Below are 21,364 nucleotides of genomic sequence, written 5' to 3'. Positions count from 1 at the left end.
AGAACAATTAGCAGTGCTGCAATTAGAAAAAAGACTTCTATCACAGTTATCAAACTTTTCCAGAGCACAGGTACCATAAATGTATATGTATAATGTATAAATGCATATACAGTGGTACCTCGACTTACGAAATTAATCCGTTCCGAAGGCACGCTCGTAGGTCAAAATCTTCGTAAGTCGAAGGCGCCATCTCAGAACGGGGGGGGGGGGGAATTCGGAAGTCAAAGAAAGCACATTCAAATTTCTTAAGTTGAGGTATCGTGCCGCCGCTTTCCTTTCACAAGTCGAAAATTTCGGAAGTGGCGGCCATTTTTTCACTTCCAGAAGCCATTGTTTCACTTTTTTAGATGTGCCTTGAGACAGTCTTTGAACTTCTTTTGTTGACCACCAGCATTATGCTTTCAGAATAGAGTAGTTGCTTTGGAAGACAATAATCTGGCATCTGAACAACATGACCAGTCCAACAATGTTGAAGAATCATTGTTTCGACACTGGTGAGCTTTGCTTCCAGTACACTGGCATTAGTTCACCTGTCTTCCCAAGTGATGTGGAAAAAAAATTCAGAGACACGGTTGATGGAATCTTTGGAGGCGTTGGAGATAGCGTTTATTAGTGGTCCGTGTTTCACAAGCATACAGTAGGGTTGGTAGTAATGGCTTGTAAACAAGCATTTTGGTTTCCCTGCAAATGTCCCAGTCCTCAAGCCTCTGCACTTCAATCAGGAGAAAGCCGCACTCGCAGAACATAGGCAATGCTGCATTTCATCTTCGATGTTGGCCCTTGTGCAAAGAAAACTGCCCAGCTTGGAGAAGTGATCAACACTTTCCAATGTTACACAATTGACTTGGCTTTTTGGCGCTGCAGGGGGTTATTTTGCACTTGTTGTTGCAGCACTTTGTTTTTTTGGATGTTGAGAGCCATTGTTATCTGCAATTGTTGCTGTCATATTATAATGGAAGAGCCAAAGGATGTTCACAAATTTATCTGGGCAGCCAATATCAGAAGGACAGTCCATAGGGCATTATTATTTAGTGGTTGAAGACCTTAGTGAGGTCAATAAGCACCATATACAGGGTTTGGTTTTGCTTTCTGCATTTTTCTTGAAGCTGCCAAGCAGTGAAAATCATGTCCGCTGTCCCCCTAGAAGGTCGAAAACCATTTTGGGATTCAGGAAGAGTAGCCTCGGATATTGTTAGGAGATGGTTTGCTAAGGTCCTTCCAAGAATTTTGCTGGCTGCAGCAAATAAAGATGCCTCGATTGTTTCCACAATCCATTCTATCACCTGAGAGAGAGAGGAGAGAGAGAGGAGGGAGGGAGAGAGAGAGAGGAGAGAAGGAAGTTTGGCATCCCTAAAGGCTGCTGGATCTCTCTCTCCCAGATATTTTTGATTAGCTTGTGAAGTTGTTGTGTAAGTTCAATTCTGGCCACTTTGAAGACTTCGGCAGGTATCCCATCAGGTTCGCTGACTTTGTTGTTTTTCATTTGGTTAATAGCCGTACACAACTCTCCCAGATTTGGAGATACTGCAAGCTCACCTCTAATTTGTTTTTGCAGAATTGGTGAGAGGACCTCAGCAGCTACGGGGGAGTTGTGGTTAAGGAGATGCTGGTAATGTTCTCTCCAGTGCAGTGCAATAGCTTCTTTATCTTTTAAATGTGGTACTATCTGTTGAGCGTAGGGGGCATATGTCATGATTTATTGGCCCTTGATGGTGTTTTTGGCTTTAAAGAAACTCTGTGCATAATGAGTGTCGGCTAAGTGCTGGATCTCTTGATCTTTTTTATCCTCCAGGTGTTCTTAGTTCTCTGGTTCTTCTTTGAACCTCAATCTTAGCAGTTTCTATTGCTTAGTTGTGCAGTTTCTATCTCTTTGCCAGATCTGAAAGGCCTTCCTTTTCTTGTCAATAATGCGTTCAATCTCACTGCCATTCTCATCAAATCATTCCTGGTGTTTCTAGGTTTGGTATCCAATAATTTGTTCAGAAGCTGCAATAATGGATGTTTTTAGCTTGGTCCAGCATTCCTCCGTCTTATCGGGGAACTCTGAAAGCAGATGGTCCTTAAGAGTCATTTGGAAGCAATCCCACTTAATAGGGATCTTGAAGGGCTTGAGTGTTCATTTTGCGTCTTCGTTTCCTTCCTTGAAGCCTGCGTTGAGGTATAATCTTGATAGCCATTGTGGAACATATTAATCGGTGATCTGTTCGGCACTCGTCATAGCTCTGGTAAGGAGCATATTTCAGCCATCTTAAGGTCGGACAATTACATATTCTAAGAGATTCCAGTGGTTCAACGAAGGGTGCTCCATGATGTTTTAAATTTATTTTGATGTTGAAAGAGTGTGTTGGTAATAACAAGGTTGTGCGCCGCGCATATTGTAAAAAGTAAGATTCTATTCTGGTTGCTGTTGCCAATTCCTTCTTTCCAATAGTCCCAGACCACGGATTGAAATCTCGCCCAACTCTTGCATTAAAATCACCCAGAGACCGGTAGATTCTTATCTGCTGTGGCCTTCATCCGCCTTCACAGTTTTATGACATACCGCTTGTTATCTTCTGCCTGTTCTGCCATTGAGGACTTCTTGGATCATTCTTTGTCCAGCACCTTCCCTTTGATCTTGGGTGACCCTGCTGGGAATACAAAACTCCCAATGGCTTCACTCACAAGGGTCATAGGAACGTGCAAGCCCACTCATCATGACAAGGTGATGATCCAGCAAGTGAGACTAACCCAATTAATAGAGGATGTGTCTGCCTTACACACTTCAGTAATTCTGTTTTTATCACTGTTTTGCTTGCTCTAGCTTTGCAGTGTTGCTCTGAAAATATCCCATGTTGCTGTTTTATTCAGTAACAAATACTGTAAATTTAAAAACTACGTATGCCCAAGATTTCATTCTAATAATATTCAGTTGCAACAAGGCACGGGGCCTCAGTACCATAGCACCTCTCACTGTTCCATTTTCTGTGTCTCATCATAACCTCTGCAGTCAGTACACAACCTGTTTGTGTTGCTGTTTTGACGTTAAGTTCATAAATCAAACATGTGCAGACAGGTGGCTTGGTGGCTGCTCACCAACTTTGGGATAAATTTATTCCCAAGGGACACCAGTTCCTGATGCTTTTTCCAAGATACAAGTGATTTGTTTATTTATTTCAAACTTGAGATGAGCACTTCACATCTGTGAATATGGATTGGTTTGTTTTAGCTGTACTTCTCATCCCCCCACTGTCATTAATACTTTTCACTAAAGTCACTTCCTTTTACCATTGTGCTTGTGGTATATTAGCAAGAGTATACTAATAATGCTTTCATTTTCTGGATCCTTCACTGAGAAAGGATATAGGTGTGAGCACCTAGATTTAGATTGCCCCAAACATTTGGGAACAGTTAATTAAAGCCTTGGAAATCACCCAAATAGTCATACTGTCGTACCTTGGAAGTTGAACAGAATCTGTTCAGAAAACGTTCGGAAACCAAAGCACGGTTTCCGAACGTTCAGGAGCCAAAACATTCGAGAACTAAGCTGTTCGAAAACCAAGGTACAACTGTATTAAGTAATGCATTAAATTAAGGAAAAGGCCATAGCTCAGTGGAAGAGCCATCTGTGTTTCATGCAGAAGGCCCCAAGTTTAACCACTGGCACCTCTAGGAATATCCTATGCCTGAAATCCTGGACAGCTGCTACTTTCCAGTACTTAGCTAGATAGATCAGCATGCCCAACGTCATGTTTGTGCCATGCGCATATGACACAAGAACACCCCTCAGTGTACATGTATGGCTGCCGGGGAATTTGGCCCCCTCCTTGATAATTTTGGGGGGCCCTCAGCCCCCCCCATCCCTCCCTAGATGGTGCGCCTGGGGTATGGTGTATTTGTCTCAGCAAATTTAGCAGGAAAACTGAGATATTTTAGTACGCATTGCAACTTCTTCTTCTTCTTCTTCTTCTTCTTCTTCTTCAAAGTAATTTGAATTCGTTTTTGTTTTTTAAGGGCTTTGTTGGGGGGAAATGTTTAGATGGCAACCCGTAGCAAGTAAAGAGAAACTGGATGTTTACAACCAACAGCATGAACTGTGGGGCTACTCCTATCATGGAGAAAGCTTAAATGTGACTTGCAAATAGGCTGTTGTATCCAAGAACAAGAAGGCAGCTGAACTGTGTGCATGAAATTCTGCGTGTGTGCGCATGTGTTTATTTATAAATGATCCCTCTTCCCAGCTGGTAGCAGAAATAGGCTTAGGTTTTCTTCAGCGACTTCTTCCCATCAGGATTATGTTTGCTTGTATCTGGTTCCTGTGTCGTGTCCAGTCATTAAATACAGTTCTTGATCTAGCCACTTTTCTGCTTCCTGAACGCAACTTGATTAGTTAGTGCATTTTCTAGTGAGCTATCTAGGTTTTAGGCATTTTTACAATTATATTTCAGCAACCTTTTAATGCAAAGACGTGAAGCAATCAGTTATGAAATTGGTCTCTGATTACCAGAGAAGCGAAAAAGAAGTTGGAGGGCAGAGGAAGCAGTGTGTTCAGTTTATATCTGAATTGTTTCGGCTGTTTGCTACATAGCAAAATAAGCATGCTGATTTCCACCTTCCAACCACTCTCTAGTTATCACACTAATTTTAGTTTTAGACCTGTTTCCTTCTCCACTTAATGAATTTATGTTTAGTTAACCTAGAGGGCACTTCTAGGCAACCTGTGTATCGAGCATTCATCCTGATTTGTTCGCAGGGAGATCAGATGAAGTTGTCTGTTTAATGAGCATTCATTCTGTTATGTTTTCAGACAAGTTAGATGGTGTTGTGTCAAGGCAAATGTTATCCCACAGTTTTGAGTGCATTTTCCTGCCACTTCCCTTATTGCAAACAGTTAAATCTTTTTTTTGGGGGGGGGGGAAGTAATTTCATTGCACAAGGCCTCCCAATCCACTCAAAATTGCACAATCTGAATTTGCCAACGTTTGACTGAATCCTACCCCAAAATAGCGGCAGCCTGGAAGCACCTCTAGAATTTTACCATTGCTGGTACATAACTAAACATAAGTAATATTCGATATTTACTCAGGATCACTTGCCGTGATCTGAATAAAAAGTGTGTGAGGAATTATTAAACTCACAATCTGCACTGTTTAATTTCAAATCCATTATTAGAGGCATTTTGGGGAATGTCTTAAGATACATATTGAGGGAATCTTTTGTGATTGCTCCCCACCCCACCCCACCCCATGCTAAATAAATAACTGTGTCCTCCTTAAACTCTTTAGAATTATCCAGACTTGAAGTATAAGTAAAACAGGAGAAATTATTCATTCATTTATTTAGATTATATACTGCTCTTCATCATAAGATCTCAGGGCGGTTCACAGAATAAAATACAGGATAAAAACAAGTAAATAAGTAAAGCAAAACAACAATAACCCTTCCTTCCCACAGACACATTTAAAAGGCTGAAGAATATTAAATCAGCCAAAGGTCTGGTTGAAGAGGAACGTTTCTTCCCGTCGCCCAAAAATATATAATGAAGGAACCAAGCAAACCTCCCTGGGGAGAGCATTCCACAAACGGGGAGCCACGATAGAGAAGGCCCCGTTCTTGTGTACCACCCTCTGGACCTCAATTTGTACTGTTTAATAAATAAATAAATAACAACATCAATAACACTTCAGTCAGATAGGATGGCTTCAGTCAGCCTTCACTAGTGAGTTTCTTATAAGGTAAATAGGCTCTTGGAAATATTACCTTCATGATAATCACAAATCCCTAAATCTTCTTTCCTTTGCAGAGATGATGATGATGATGATGATGATTATTATTATTATTATTATTTATACCCCGCCCATCTGGTTGGGTTTCCCCATCCACTCTGGGCGGCTCCCAACAGAATTAAAAGCACAATAAAACACCAGACATTAAAACTTCCCTAAACAGGACTGCCTTCAGATGTCCTCTAAAAGTCAGGTAGTTGTTTATTTCCTTGACATCTGATGGGAGGGCGTTCCAAAGGGCGGGCACCACCACCGAGAAGGCCCTTCTGCCTGGTTCCCTGTAACCTCGCTTCTCGCAGTGAGGGAACTGCCAGAAGGCCCTCGGAGCTGGATATAGATCCCAAAGTGAAACACTACCGCATTGGGGTTCTGGAAAACCCTAAAGTAGATTGCTCTCTTGAGCATTACATGTATATTTCACAAGGCGTTCTTCTGGTTTTGTTTTGTAGCCTAACAGCAGTGGTCAAGTAGTAGGGAAAATGCCTGGCCATTTTACTCCGTTTTGGCACCCTCTCCCCATCACAGTTCGGTGCGGCCTGTGACCCTGACCATGACAGACACTAAACCCATCATTACATCCACTGAAGGTGAGGCATCTTCACCTACAGCAACCAGTAAGTATTTTTCTAGGAAACAAACGCTGTCCATCAAAATAAAATAAATCAAAACCATTTCAAGTTAAGGCCAATATAGGTGGCTTTTCCTGCGATTTGACCAGGCAGATGCTCAAGTTTGATAATAAAGAACATTGACAAGACGTTTACTCTGTACAGTTAGAATAACTCAAGTTACTGTATGACATTTGTGACACGGCAATCACAATCTCAGGGCAGGAAGTCAATTGATTTGAGGATCAATTGCCAGGAGAGAATGAAAGCTTGATTATTAATTTAAAGATGGACATTCTTGTGACATTGAGAAGCATACTTGGATTGGAAGCTTTTAAATTTGCCAACACCTGGAATAAAAAAAAAGGGAGACAGACAGACAGAAAAAAGAGAGATTCAGCTGATTCCTCCCAAGCGAGCTTTCATCCAAAACATACTTAATCAGACACATGATCCTCAATTAACCTAAGCATTTTAATTCATTAGAGCTGATACTGAAAAATCTATGCGGGTTAACTATATTTAACGAGAGTTTGAAAGTTTTGCATTTGCTAATTCGCTATGTTGAGTACCGTGGGCTGTATCCAGCTACACAATTTGCACACTTCGAACAACTTTCACTTGTGCAGTGCAACCTCCTCTCCGCCTGCGCCCCCCCAGTTGCTCTGGGGGTTCTCCCAAACCTCTGGAGCAGATGGCAGGGGCCGAAAGTGAGGTGAGTAGAAGTTCCACACATGTAATGATTTAGTTGAATACAAGCCCATAAATTATCCTATAGCCTTCAATGGAATTGCAGACATAGACATGTAGGGCGTATCAACTGTTAGAGCCACTTCTCAGGAATACAGCAGCCACAAGGAGAGTCCCGGGAACTGCTTCTATATGCCGTGGTAGCCATCCAATTGCTGCAATTAAGTGGTCGCCATTTAGATTGTCCCCGTTGAATGAAATGTTCCTGGCACCATTATCCACCAGGAACGTGTGATTGGTGGCACGGGAATTTGCACACAGGCCAAGCCATGCCTTCTTTGCTTACATTATGGATGTCACATGAAGTGCCCACTACCTAAAAGTGTATCTTGCAGCTTCCATATTACTGTTCTAACACATTGCGGTTCTCCACGTTAGTCTGAAATTCAACATTGCAGCTGTAATAAAAACAGCACACGGACAGACAGACGCATATACATACCCTCTCACTAATTGAAAAGTATTGTTGTAATCATGTAATGACAAGTGGCTTCTCTGCCTAGATACTGGTTTCAAATTAAAAATTCTTAAATGTTATTACCCCACATATTGTTAAACACGTATGGTTCCATCTACATACGATGTTAGGACAGTAGCAAAATTTCTGTTAGCTTAGATAAATCTAGACTGCTGCCCTTTTGTATAATGTCCATTTCATCTAACCACACTAAGAGAGAGCAGAGTATAAAATAATGGAGGCTACAGTCCTGTACACATGAGACCCCCGGGTATAGGGAGATATATAAATTCATAAAAAATAAAATGTACCTGGTATTAGTCCCATTGAACTCAGCAGGGGCTTTTGAGTGGGCTTTCATCGGATTGCACTATTAGCAGAAGCAGAAGACATTACCTACCAATTAATGAATTACCGTATTTTCCGTGTATAAGACTAATTTTTTGGTTTTAAAAAAACCTACAGTTAAAATTGGGGCTCATCTTATACATGGGTAATACTGAGGGGTGTTTTCTTAATATGGAGTCCCCCCAAAATAGGGGGCGTCTTACACAGTACACGGAGCATCTTATACACGGAAAAATACGGTAATTAATAGTCTTATAATTCTTCTGATTTCTTAAGTGTGCACAAATTCTTGAACAGTAAAGAAGGTTTTAATGATCTACAGTATTCTTATTCTACCCTTAAAAATGGAATGAAACTAGAGCTTCAGATTTGACTCTTGATTAGTTGTTTCATCATATCTCATGTGCTTTCCAAGCAATATGGCACTAGTTAAGCATTCACGAAACTTTAGAAGCTTAAATGGTGTTTAAGGACGCAAGGGAACCCATCACATACACATCATAGGTGCATTTCTTTGAGGGATCCTACCTTAGGTCTTTGGAAAAGGATATGACAAACACATGGCAAACATTGTGTTAGCAAAATTCCCTTTGTGCATAAAGAGCAAAGGTATGCACAAATGGATTGCCATTTGTGCATGAAAATTGCATTTATTTCAACATTAAATATTAAAGGAGTTTTACATATCTAAAATGTATTACTTGCAGTGAATAGATAGTTCTTTAATCTAACATTTCACCAGGAAAAAAAAATGTAAGAGATTTGATCACTTCTATTTAAGCCTTGTTAAAAAAAAACTACATTGAATATATAGCACATGGAGGAATTGCCTTCTATGTATCTGGGATTGGCTGATCTATAATACTTTACAAAAGGATGCCTTCAATTTTATTTCTAATGAATTAGAATTGGCCAAAAGATAAAAGTGTCACCAAATGTGATATTAAGATTATCACAGTGCTGTTATCTGTTCCTAGTTGTATATCTTTGTCCTGATCAGTGCATACCAAAGTTGATTTAAATGGCCTCTTTATACAGCATTTCACAAGTAAAAACTACTTTTGCTGAAATTATATGGAATGGATATTCCTCCTTCATAGAAATATCACTTTACATGTAAACATGTAATCAATTTTCATGGTGGCTATTCAATAAAATATTTTTTTAAAGGAAATAGATAAGACACCATTTGTTTGTTTGTTTTAAATAGAAATATAATACCATTTAAATGGATCCTTTAGTGCTTATCTATTTGTTCTTTATGCAATTGGCAGTAGGAAGTTAAGGTCACCTTACTATGAAATTGATTTGTGTAATAAAGATATTTTCATACTAGGAAACAGAGTAGAACAACCAGCCTCCTTGACACAATCGAAGTAATGACATTCAGTCAACACACAACTATTTTCAATTCAAAAGGTAACCCACAGGGGAAAGGTGAAGCACTCCATTAATCACACACATGGGGGCAGAGAAATGTTTTAGGAGCTTCTACATTATAGGTCAGTTTTCTAGAACTGACACTATATACATTTGCTCCACAGTTTGCTGGAGTACGAAGCGCGAACATTTTAAATACAGTATTCGTATAATAATTAGATGCTGCTTATATTAACTTCCAGAAGAGGGATACCCAGATCTCCCTTTAGAAAAAAGGGGGGGACACACCATTTATGCCTCATTTTAAAAAATAGCCTTAGCCAGGGCTTTCAATCAGCTGGAACTCCGTTCCGGCACCTCTCAGCTGGGAGCCATTGCCATTCTAAGAGAACAAGGGAGACGTTCCCTCTTTTTCTAGGAAAAATAGCACTGACCTTAGCTCAGTTATCTTCTAAATCCGAGTGGTACTAAGAATAAACTTCATACTACTGTAGCAAATTGTTAGTCCTCTGAATTTTGTTGTTTATGTGGCTGCATTGAATGAGCATCTGGCTACGCATCTCTTAAAATGAGCTGGCAAAAAATTTGTGTATCGTGTAGAGAAACTGTCGCTGGCAAGAAAGGCGGCCCTGCCTTCATTCAGATTCCATTGAAGTCCATAGGTGTTATAAAACTCCGTCCCTCAGTCAAATTGGTTCTTCGTAACTCTGAATTTCTCGTGTTTAAATTATACAGGGTAGAAATGGATAGGTGTCTATCTTCATCAATCTGTTTGTTCTTCCTTAATCAGCCTACACAGCCTCAGGCACATCCCAGCCAATCGATATGTGGGACTAAGTCCAAGAGACCCTTCTTTTCTACACCAACAACAGGTGGGCAAGTTTCACATAGGTATAAGCAGTAAAAAGACGAGTATTTGCAAGAAGTCCCTGCATCCATGTTGCCATTGACCTTAAAACTAGAACAGGATGAGTACCCTTAAACAAAACCTATTTGTATTTCAGTATTTGCATAACTACAAGATGCTTCTGTAGGGTTCTGTAAAGGCTTTTCCATGGTGAATCTTTCAGTTACCTTATTTCTAAACTCCTGGAAGTTGAATATGTATGAATGAATGCCTCTGTGAAGAAACAGTGCTACTAGAAACAGTTCCAAAAGAATAACAATACAATAAAATTCAATTGCAGAACATCATCATTCCTAGATTAATACATTCGGAGTGTATTGTTGATTTTACTGTGACGCAAGCTCCTTTTTGTTCCAATTTCTTTTACATCATTTACATTTCAAGTAGCATTTTAGATTTCACACCTCATTAATGCTGTACATTTAATGAAAATAAATTGTTCGTCCAAAATGACAGCTGAGATTAATAGTGGCTAATAAAACAACCCAACCCACCATCAATTAATGGCAGGGGCATGCAATACTGCCATACTGCTAGTTAGGCATAGAAGAAAACTAAATTCTGAAGCGTCAGAATTAAAATGTGCTTCATGATGATGCAATAGGCTGTTTTTACAACTTACACAGTTCTGAAGCCTAATGGGCATAGATTCATATCACCACTTGTTCCCTATGCCTACATTCGTGGTATGGTGATATAGTTAGACTGCTGCATCTGGAAATTGCACCTTAACCACCGAGGCCCGAGTGGCATTATACGTATACCTTATGCAGAATTCAGTGAAACTTTACTCAAAATAGCTGATGCACAACAGAGGCTTTCTTGTTCTTTACCCGTGAGACTTCACTGAAAACATCTGCAAAGAGTAAATACCAAATAATGATTGGCTATTTCAAACCAACTATTTAAAGTTTCTGATAGTATGCTTGTAATTCGACCCGTATGCAGTCACTTGATTTTAAGTACATGCTTTCCTTCATAAACAAACAAAAAAACAACAACACTCTTTCCTACACTGGATTTAAGAAATCTCATGGAACCACAGTATTGACTTTCTTTAAGCTATGTTAGGCTGCAGTCCAAACCCCTGATCTTTGCTGCTTGAGAGGATTAGGATTTCGCTTGGTACCAGCACCAGGATTCATGCTGGCATAAGCCCCCCCCCCCCAAAAAAAACACAGAATGTTAGCAGGGCCAGCCATGTATGTATCTACTGGGTCTTGAGTCAGTTGGTTATTCAGAGACCATTTGGGTTCGCTTTGCTACACCAGGCTTCTGGCTGGCACAGCAAAACTGAAGCAGAGAAACCATGCTCCCCAACTTTGCACCCTATGAGGCACAAGCTGGCGGCACCCCAATATGTCCCAGTCCCTTATTAGGACTGCTTTGCCCTTCAATCTATTAACAATGGGAGCAACACAATTCCACATTCCTTGCTGCTCTCTAGCAATCTTAACAATAGATGCAAATAAGCTCGTCGCAGATTGGCAGTCCTCATGCTACAAACTCCATGTTTGCGCAATACATTTTCTGATTTATTTATTTTTTTTAAAATTGTCTTTTTGATAGATTAGGTTGTATACGACTGTGTCCCTCTATCAGTGGAAGGCTCTTTGACCAGGCATTACTGTATATTCTGGCGTATAAGACTACTTTTTAATCCAGGAAAATCTTCTCAAAAGTCGGGGGTCGTCTTATACGCCGGGTGGAGAATCTGTGGTCGAGTATATCTCAAACTCTATATTTTAACTGGAAAAGTTGGGGGTCGTCTTATATGCCCAGTCGTCTTATACGCCAGAAAATACGGTACTTTTGTTGGCTTTCATAAACAGAAAGGGTGTGTATGTGTGATGCGTGTGATTTTTGCATATCACCCTTTTGTAAATGCAAATTGCAGAGCCACCTGTTTCAAATGTACCCCAGCTCTCCAGAGGAGGTTGCAGTGGGCATGATATATTAACAAAAATAGTATCCCACCCCTTTCCACTCAAGTCAAATTTTGCCCGATAAAAAATAATTCCACTGGTAGAGGCACACAACGAGATACAATCCAATATCAAAACATTAAGAAAATGCTATAAATGTGTCAGTATCTTGTTCATGCAGAAATATATTCCTGTAAGGTAAAGAGAGGGGAAAGAGCTGGAGAGTTTCATAAAGTATTACTCTTTAATGGGTATGAACTTGTTGAGAGTTGAAAAAAGCTCTTTACAGTGATACCTTGGTTCCCGAATGACTTGGCTTCCGAACAAATCGGCTCCCGAACGCCACAAATCCGGAAGTGTGTGTTCCTGTTTGTGAATGTTTTTCAGAAGCTGAACATCCGATGTGGCTTCCACGGCTTCCGATTGAGTGAAGGTAGCTCCTGCAGCCAATCGGAAGCTGCGCCTTGGTTTATGAACGGTTTCGGGAGTGGAACCAACTCCCGGAACGGATTAAGTTTGAGAACCAAGGTTCCACTGTATAGATCCTAGACCCAGGCAGTCATCTATTTGCACAGTACAGGAATAGGCTCCCTGTTTTACCTTCCACCAGGCTCCTAAAATAGCTTGTGATGTGAACATGCCACTTGGAATATCATATGCACAATGGTCTGATTTTTAAAAATCTCTTTAAGGTGGGATAAATGTGCAAATTAGAAGTTTCATGTAGGAAACTGGTCACATCACATTAGGTGCATATGGGTGGAGGGGCCCCCGTTCCCACTCTACCACACAGATTGATCATCAGGTAAGTATGTGAACTGGGGCAATAGCCCCCTGCCATCCCAAATATTCTGCATTGTGTAGAATGAGAGCTTGGAATATTTTATTTTTATTATTATTTAAACGTAACTGCAGATGGAGAGGAGATGTGAGGTACTTAAAAAAAATAGTGAAAAGGTGTTTTGCCATTTCCATTTTTTTCCCATTCTGTAATTAATTACTGTATATTCTGGCGTATAAAACTACTTTTTAATCCAGGAAAATCTTCTCAAAAGTTGGGGGTTGTCTTATACGCCGGGTGGAGAATCTGTGGTCGAGTATATCTCAAACTCTATATTTTAACTGGAAAAGTTGGGGGTCGTCTTATACGCCCAGTCGTCTTATACGCCGGAAAATACGGTATATGTTTAGGTGTGCTTCTGTGTACAACCTTTTGCTCCAGTATATGATAACGGTCACAAACTCAGAGACTATATAGGAAGAAACAAATGCTTGGAGGATAGGTCTAGTAAGAGCTGCTGTTCAGAAGCAGTCTAGTACTGAGTACTAGAGGCTGTCGGCAAACTATAGGGAACAAGGATGCCATCTCTATGGGGCCGAGGTGTCTTCTCCCCCCCAAAAAAATCTGCTGGGAGGGGGCCGGGCCATCTCATTGTTAAGGGGCTGAGCTCAGGGCGGCTTCAGTATCTGGCTCCTCCTGAGCGCAAGAGAGGAGGAACTGCCGGCAATTGAAACTGTGCTGCCCTGGGCTCCGTGCTCAGCCTCCTCCCGGCCCATGTTACCACATACCCATGGCAAGCACCTCTGAAAGGGAATGACCTTGGCTATCCTGACTTCTTTGCGAGTTTCAGGTTGAACATTGCTAAATGCAACAAGTAAAAGGACCATGGTCTAATCCAGGAAAATACCGCATTTTCCCATGTATAAGACGTCCCCATGTATAAGATGCCCCCTACTTTTGGGGACCCCAACTTTAGAAAATGGGCACATGCACTATCTGTGTATAAGACGCCCTCAGATTTTTAATCTTATTTTAAAGCTTAACCCTGGTCTTATACATGGAAAAGTACAGTAATTCTTGGGTTCTTAAAGATACTTAATTAGGAAACAGGTTACACTTCTGGCTGCTTTGTAGAAGTCAGATGCTGCAGTCAGAAAGCTTATGAGGCATGTTAAAAAAGATAGCATTTCCAACTGCAGTCGTACCTTGGATCCTGAACGCCTTGCGAGTCAAACGTTTTGGCTCCCGAACGCCGCAAGCCCAGGAGTGAGTTCCGGTTTGTGAAATTTCTTTGGAACCCAGACATCAAATGCAGCTTCCGATTGGCCGCAGGAGCTTCCTGCGGCCAATTGGAAGCCACGCCTTGGTTTCTGAACTGTTTTGGAAGTCGGGCGGACTTCCGAAACGGATTCCGTTCAGCTTCCGAGGTACGACTGTACTTATTTGATATATGGATCTTACTCCTAAAAATGTCTCGGAAATGACAGTGCATATAATGTTATTGTCTTGTGTGTGGTGGGGCAAGGCGAAGCACACGTGCAGGAATTGCCTAAATTACTTGGACAGAGTAAAGGTTATGCTTTGGTAAGGCAGAAATAAGATTGATTTACTATGTCCTTTCATTACTTTACAACAATTTAAAAGAGACCACTTTTCCTGTGGCAGGTCCTAAATGCATTTGGTTTAAAGTAGGCTATGATGAATGAAAAGAAAAATCAAGGGGTACATGAAATAAAGGCAATCAATCATTTTATATTAGTTGAGAGAAATTCTAAATTAGAAAGCCAATGGTTTTAGTTCCAGAGAGGTGTTTTAAACATTCACCATTCCTTTTAATATACTTTGACCCCTTAGGAATAAATATTGTCACAGTTACATTCTGTGTTTCACAGGAGGAGCCATTGGAGAGATTTATTCTCTCAGGTTATGAGAGGTATTGGCGTTTATTCTTGAGTGCTTTTTTATTATTAAGTAACATAACATAGCCTATATAAATTGTAGTAATGACCATAAATTTAGGCTGCTTGTATAGTTGATGATTCTCCTTAAAAATAGTCTCTTCAAAATAATAATAATAGTTGGGTGGAATTTCCAATGAAGCAATTTATTACTGAAAGTTGCTGGAATGTTTCCATCGATGGGAGCATTATAAATATAATTTTTAGAGTCCATGTGCATGGGGAACCAATATGACAGATAGATTTTAATTTACTGACCAAGACACTATGAGATGCATGTTATTAAACATGTAACTTAATATGCGGATAGCTACAAAGTCAGGGTTATTATTAGGAATCATAAATCTAACCATTCCTTTTTCTGTAGTGGTCACACATTGGCTCCTAGCTACTTTAAATTGTTAAATATTTCCATGCTAAAACAACAATAGCATAATAAATCTTTTTAAAAATATTTAAACACAGATTTTTTTTTTAAAAAAAAAATGCTGATAGGCCTATACAGCTGCTGATTTTTTTATTTGAGTAGCCAGTCATAGAATCATTTAATTGTAGAGTTGGAAGGGACCTTGAGGGTTGTCTAGTCAAGCCCCCTGCCATTCAGGAATTCGTTTTCCAACATGAGGCTCAAACCTACAACCTTCAGACTAAGAGTCCATTTTAATAATTGCTGTGCATTGCTTTTAAACATTTTTTAAATAAAAAATTGCTATATACCGCCCTGATGTTTTGTGAGAGGGCTGTATATAAATACTTTTATAACTAAATAATGTAGGCGACCACTTTGAGTCAACTGTGGCACAGATGAAATTGTTAATATTAGCAATCAATGGATTACTCTGGATTCATTTCCTTAACTTTGTTTTCTTCTTTGTTCGTTGTTAAACAACAAACATTCTTAGTTCTTGGTTTTGCCACCAGACCTTGATGTGGTTAATCAAAGAGTAATGCATCAAGGAGCTTCTGGTTCTGTAGAAGCTGCAAAAGGTCCCATCATGAGAAGATTGGAAGATACCTTGTCTGCCTTTCCTTAGCTTTCCTAGGGCAGCACTTCTCAAATTGGGTACACTCCTGAGGTCTTCATCACTGCAAGTCCCATCAGCCCCAGCCGGCAACACCATTGCTCTGAGATGATAGTTGCACTCCATCAACAATTGTTGTTGTTGTTGTTCAGCCATTCAGTCGTGTCTGACTCTTCGTGACCCCATGGACCAGAGCACGCCAGGCACCCCTAGGGTGGTTCTCTGGTACACTTTCAGTTTGTGTAGGGCAGGCACGTCCAACTTTGACCTGAACCCCAAACAGGGCCTTCCTTCCTAAAAAAAAAAAAAGCTCAACAACTTTGACCTGATCTGATCACTGCCAGTTGTTAACTCTGTGAGTAGATGGCAGTCTCTTGGCAGTTGGCCACCCCTGGTGTAGGGCAATGGTTGAGCTCAACATGACTTGTTGTCAACTTGTAAATAAAGATTTTTACCTTGGAGATTACTGTATCTCAGAATCTCCTACAAAGGTATGAAAGGTTTCGCAGCGGACAGGTCATTGCAGAAAGAGTTCTGGGGCCGGGGGGCTGAACTTTTAATGACCTGAAGTGAATCTTTTGCTAATGAACAGGCTCTTTTCCAACTCATACCATTGGCTGGCATTATAGCCAGGATTTCAAATGTTTATTAGTTTGTAAAGAAGAAACTGGAATCATATTTTCCCCTGATTTATCAATTGCTGTTTTTTTTAAAAAAAACTTTTCACTAGTATGGGCCAGGAAATGACATGGAACTCAAATATTTATTAAAGTTTTAAAGTGCTTTGTAATAGATCACCTTTCCACCGGCGCAAGTGCATTTTCATGACCTAAATGCTGGAATTCTAATTTCTTATGGGCAGGACGATTTTACAGAGACAATATAACTAATTAAAAAGCTGGGGAAGTAAAAGCAGATGAGAAGTTATTTATCATATTTAAAACGTTAGTATTCTATGTGCTGGTGTTGGTTCAGTTATTGATACATTCTTAATACCATAGCATTACATAACATTAAGGTATGGACTCTGAGTGTGTAGATATATACAGTGGTACCACGACTTATGAATTACTCGCCGTACGAATTTTTCGACTTACGAATGAAAAAAGTGCCCGCACACCTACGACTTTTTCAACATCCGAAGGACATCCGTTGGCGGTTTTAGATGGGGTTTACTCAACTTACGAATTTTAGATGCGGTTTACTTGACTTACGAATTTTTCCAATTTTTTCGTTTCCAATGCATTCCTATGGGCAAATCACTTTTTTCGACTTACGAATTTTTCGACCTACGAATGTGCATTCAGAACGGATTAAATTCGTAAGTTGAGGTACCACTGTATAGGGGTACGCAGAATTACCTTTAGGCTGGCTTGTTGTTGTTTTCCCTTTGCACCAACCCAACAATGTGAGATGTAGTTAAAGAAAACTACAATTCTGACAAGTAAGGTTGGCATTTCACAGCAGCCATTCCAGCAGAAAGTTGTAGCTCAAGATACATAAAAGGTAAAGCGACCCCTGACTATTAGGTCCAGTCACAGACGACTGGGGTTGCGGTGCTCATCTCGCTTTATTGGCCGAGGGAGCCGGCGTACAGCTTCCGGGTCATGTGGCCAGCATGACTAAGCTGCTTCTGGTGAACCAGAGCAGCGCATGGAAACGCTGTTTACCTTCCCGCCGGAGCAGTACCTATTTATCTACTTGTACTTCTTGCTTTGAAAGGTTGGCAGGAGCAGGGACCGAGCAACGGGAGCTCACCCCATTGCAGGGATTAGAACCACCGACCTTCTGATCGGCAAGCCCTAGGCTCTGTGGTTTAACCCACAGCACCACCCGCAGTGGAATAAATCTTCTTTATTCAAACCGTATAAGAGGAAGCTGAAACGATAATTGCAGATACTGTCTATGGACTTAATATTGTCAGGCAAAGACTGAAAAGGCACTAGAGATTTTTCTGCAACAAAGCTTTAATAGGTTTAGGAAACAAGTTATCGACACTTAGGCTGTTCGCATTGTGTCTCTTATCATAATTGACAGTTTGACGTAAAACCTAGTCACATGACTGTCAGAGACACATGCAAAGGGGCAAGAGGTCACATTTCACATACTTTCATTGGAAAGGAAACACATTTAAAGGAAGTTTCAGTCAAAACAATGACAATATGCATATGTTTATAGCCTTTCCTCAGTCAACAGAAAGCAAAGCTTGGTCTCATATCACTTGCTGCCTTTCCCATATATATATATTTACCTAAGCTGCTGATCAAAGAGGTGTGGAAGGAATATTAACCTTAGACACTTTGTTAAGATGTTGGAGAATAATATTAAACAATACATGATGTAATTAAGAAAATTAGTTGTGGGTTTGTAATTCAGAAAAAAAACCACTTCACTAAAAATGGGGTGGGTTTAAATAATTTTCCAACTGAATTTTTGTAAAGTTAAACAACAAATTGAGTTACTCTGAAAAATTATTGTCAGTATATAATACCATCCTTGGTAAAAGTGAAAATGATAGCTTTTAGAGTATGAGAATTAAGGAATCTGGAAAGCCTTGCTGAAAAACATTTAGTTTGTTATCCAACGGTGTCAGTCCACTTGCCTTTATAGCATCAGTCTCCATAATCTGTACTTGTTGTCATTAACAAGAATTTATTAATCTTTCCCTAAACTTTTCCTTACGTTACTTATCTGGATCAGGCCTCCCATCTCTGAAGTAATTCAGCAACAGTGACTGAGTAAATGTTCATTTATGGAAAGAATACAGGTTGCTCAGTGGAACAGGAAATGGAGCTGGTGTAATTGCAATAACGGTTTGGCTCCGTTAGCAACCTAACTGCAAGTAAGGCTAAGGTGGCTGGGCTCGGTATATTTCCAAAAGCCCACTTAAACTATACAAACACCACTGGGAATTCATTACTTTCTGTACTCCAGCATGTTCTTTGCAATCTTTGGTGAGGTGCTTCCATCAAAGGTTTGCTTTCAAGGAAGCATTTTGGAATATAAGTTCCATCACGTGGACTTTCCAGAAGTGATCTGCAGGTGGAACACTAGATTTCTACCACCTCCCCTTTGCAGTTGCAGCATAAAACTTTCTATTGGTTAGATCCAACAGTGCTCTTCCTTCTACAGGTGAGACTTGGTTCTAGCTGAGGTTTCTACAAACGGTAGTTTAGGAGGAGGTGACTTTCACCAAATACCCTACCCCTTGCCCTACCAATGGCTCTTCCCATATATCCTCTAGCCCTCATTATTAGATTTTTATGAGACACAGATGGAAGGGTAATATATCTCCCCTTATTTCATAGAAGCCTCTACTGGATCCAAACCATTGGATTCAACTCATAATATACTTCTCAGCAGAAGTCTTTCCAAAAGTGCTCCCATGAAGAGAAACACTTTGCAGAATGTTGTTGTTGTTCAGTCGTTCAGTCGTGTCTGACTCTTTGTGACCCCATGGACCAGAGCATGCCAGGCACCCCTATCCTTCACTGCCTCTCGCAGTTTGGCCAAACTCATGTTAGTAGCTTTGCAGAATAGGAGATAATAATATTTTCCGGCTTTTACTGCCCAAGTACAACACAACTCAAGGAAACTCAAGAGAAACAGAAATATGGTGGTGATTGTGCTTAGTGCTTTTGAGTGATCAAAGCAATTCTTATATGTTATCTCAATAATCCTTAGAAACCTTTGAATGGAGGTCAGAATTTATAATCTATGCATTGAAGCGGGAAGGGGTGATGTTGAAAGCCAGTGACATGCCTGAGGCCACCTGGCCATGTTCATGGCTGAAGAGAGATTTGAGCCATTGACTTCTGGCTCACAACTCTCACACTTAAGCCAGCTCTCTTAGGTAACTAATTTTTTTATATTCTATGTTTAGAGGCACAAAAAGCAAATGGATTCGGAGAATGAAATAAATAGCATTATATGAAAATTAGATTGGGATCCAAGAGTTGCCTGCAGCCCAACAGTATCCAACTTAAAATGCTTGTGTCTTGATCTGGCAAGAGAGATGGAGCTGATCATTGCTCCCGGTACTTGGGGCTGCGATTGCAATTCTCAATGTTGCATTTGGAATCAACATGTGCAGCACAGTTCCTGCAATCCTGTATGTATTTACCTAGGGAGTTAGCCCTATAAAATGGCCTTTCACAATGGTGACCATCATCTTAAAAAAAATAAAATGCATCTGTTACATGCTGAATGAATAGGTGCCAGTTGCGTGTCGAGGTCCCCAAGTCACCCCTCAAATAACACACACTTCACACAAAAAATTAAGTTTAAGGTTTGGGGCTTAATTTTTGGCCACAACTTTATTAAAATACAAAATGTGAGTGGTTGCTTAGGCATTGGTTCCGACTATCTGTCCCCACCTGGGAACAGAATGACATCTGCCCACCTTGCGGAAGTCAGTAAAGGGAAAACACTTTGGGGAGAGAATGGGAGTTGGGGGTCTGACCCTTGCCTCTCCCCTAATGTTCCCAGGGGCTCTTGCATGGCCCTAGCCCCTGACCAGGGGGTACGGACAAAAGCATGGCGAGCCCCTGGATTCCTTTAACGGAATTCCCCATGCAGCAGCAGCATTGGAGGGGCAGGCACAGCCAATCCTTACCCCTCCACCAACCAATTGAATAAACAATGCCTAACCACAACCTTACAAGTTGTGACTAATTGCTACGCAGTAGCCGAAAACCAAATGGCACCAGCCAATCAGCCAGATGGAAAAATTCCTACCAGGCCCCTGCCCCAAATGCAGACGACCCCATGACAGGGATAGCAAGGTCAACGCAGAAGCCAAAGTTAGAGGGAGGGAGGGAGGGTGATCCGATGTACGCAGCGAAGAGGCACTCGCGCTGCATGCACAGTGAATATATAGCCTCTGGGCTGTCCATCAAACATTGCAACATAAAAATCTCCCCAACAACCTGCAGAACCCAATCACAGTCCTTGGCCATCTAAACAATCCCACCCAGCAACAGAGGGGTGTCTTGTTAGCCCCCACCGCAACATGTGCTCTCCATGAAGGAGAACTTGCTTTGGCACATGTGTTTAGTACAGCAATTTACATGCAGGCAAGTTATTTGGATTAGGTCCTCTGTGAGTGTGTATGTATTAATTTTTTATATTTTTATATTCTTAGATTAAGGTGGCAGTCTTGCTGGCATGTGTGCAATTGCGCATTTGTTTTTGTATTTAAAAAAAGTATTTGTATGCAAAGCATATTACCGGTGGCAAATATTACAAGCTTTGCAGTTTTCTTAAATTACCATAGGCATTCAGATCCTATTACACGTGTATTATTTATCATAGTTATTGGTAAGAGGATCTGAAATTATTTAATACGGCCAGTATATTGCCACACTTTCTAATTAATATAAAGGTTTTGTACTAGTTTCTAAAGTTTTGATTTAAAAGCTTTTGACATATTTAGCTAAGAGTCTAGTCATATTTTGTGCCAAA

At 40.5% G+C, this 21,364-nt stretch overlaps 1 protein-coding gene across 1 annotated transcript in view; it reads left to right on the top strand.

Moving 5' to 3' along the window:
• The window catches only part of NFIB (nuclear factor I B), a 296,512-nt gene that overhangs the window by 260,367 nt on the left and 14,781 nt on the right, over positions 1–21,364 (top strand). The window contains 4 exon segments of the mRNA XM_033172714.1: positions 6,215–6,263; positions 6,266–6,379; positions 10,099–10,122; positions 10,125–10,180. Of these exon segments, the coding sequence (XP_033028605.1) occupies positions 6,215–6,263; positions 6,266–6,379; positions 10,099–10,122; positions 10,125–10,180 (243 nt within the window).

Source organism: Lacerta agilis, chromosome 16 (genome assembly GCF_009819535.1).
Source record: "Lacerta agilis isolate rLacAgi1 chromosome 16, rLacAgi1.pri, whole genome shotgun sequence".
Taxonomy (NCBI): domain Eukaryota; kingdom Metazoa; phylum Chordata; class Lepidosauria; order Squamata; family Lacertidae; genus Lacerta; species Lacerta agilis.
Note: the sequence above shows the minus strand (reverse complement) of the source record. Positions and strands in the feature narration are given on the sequence as shown.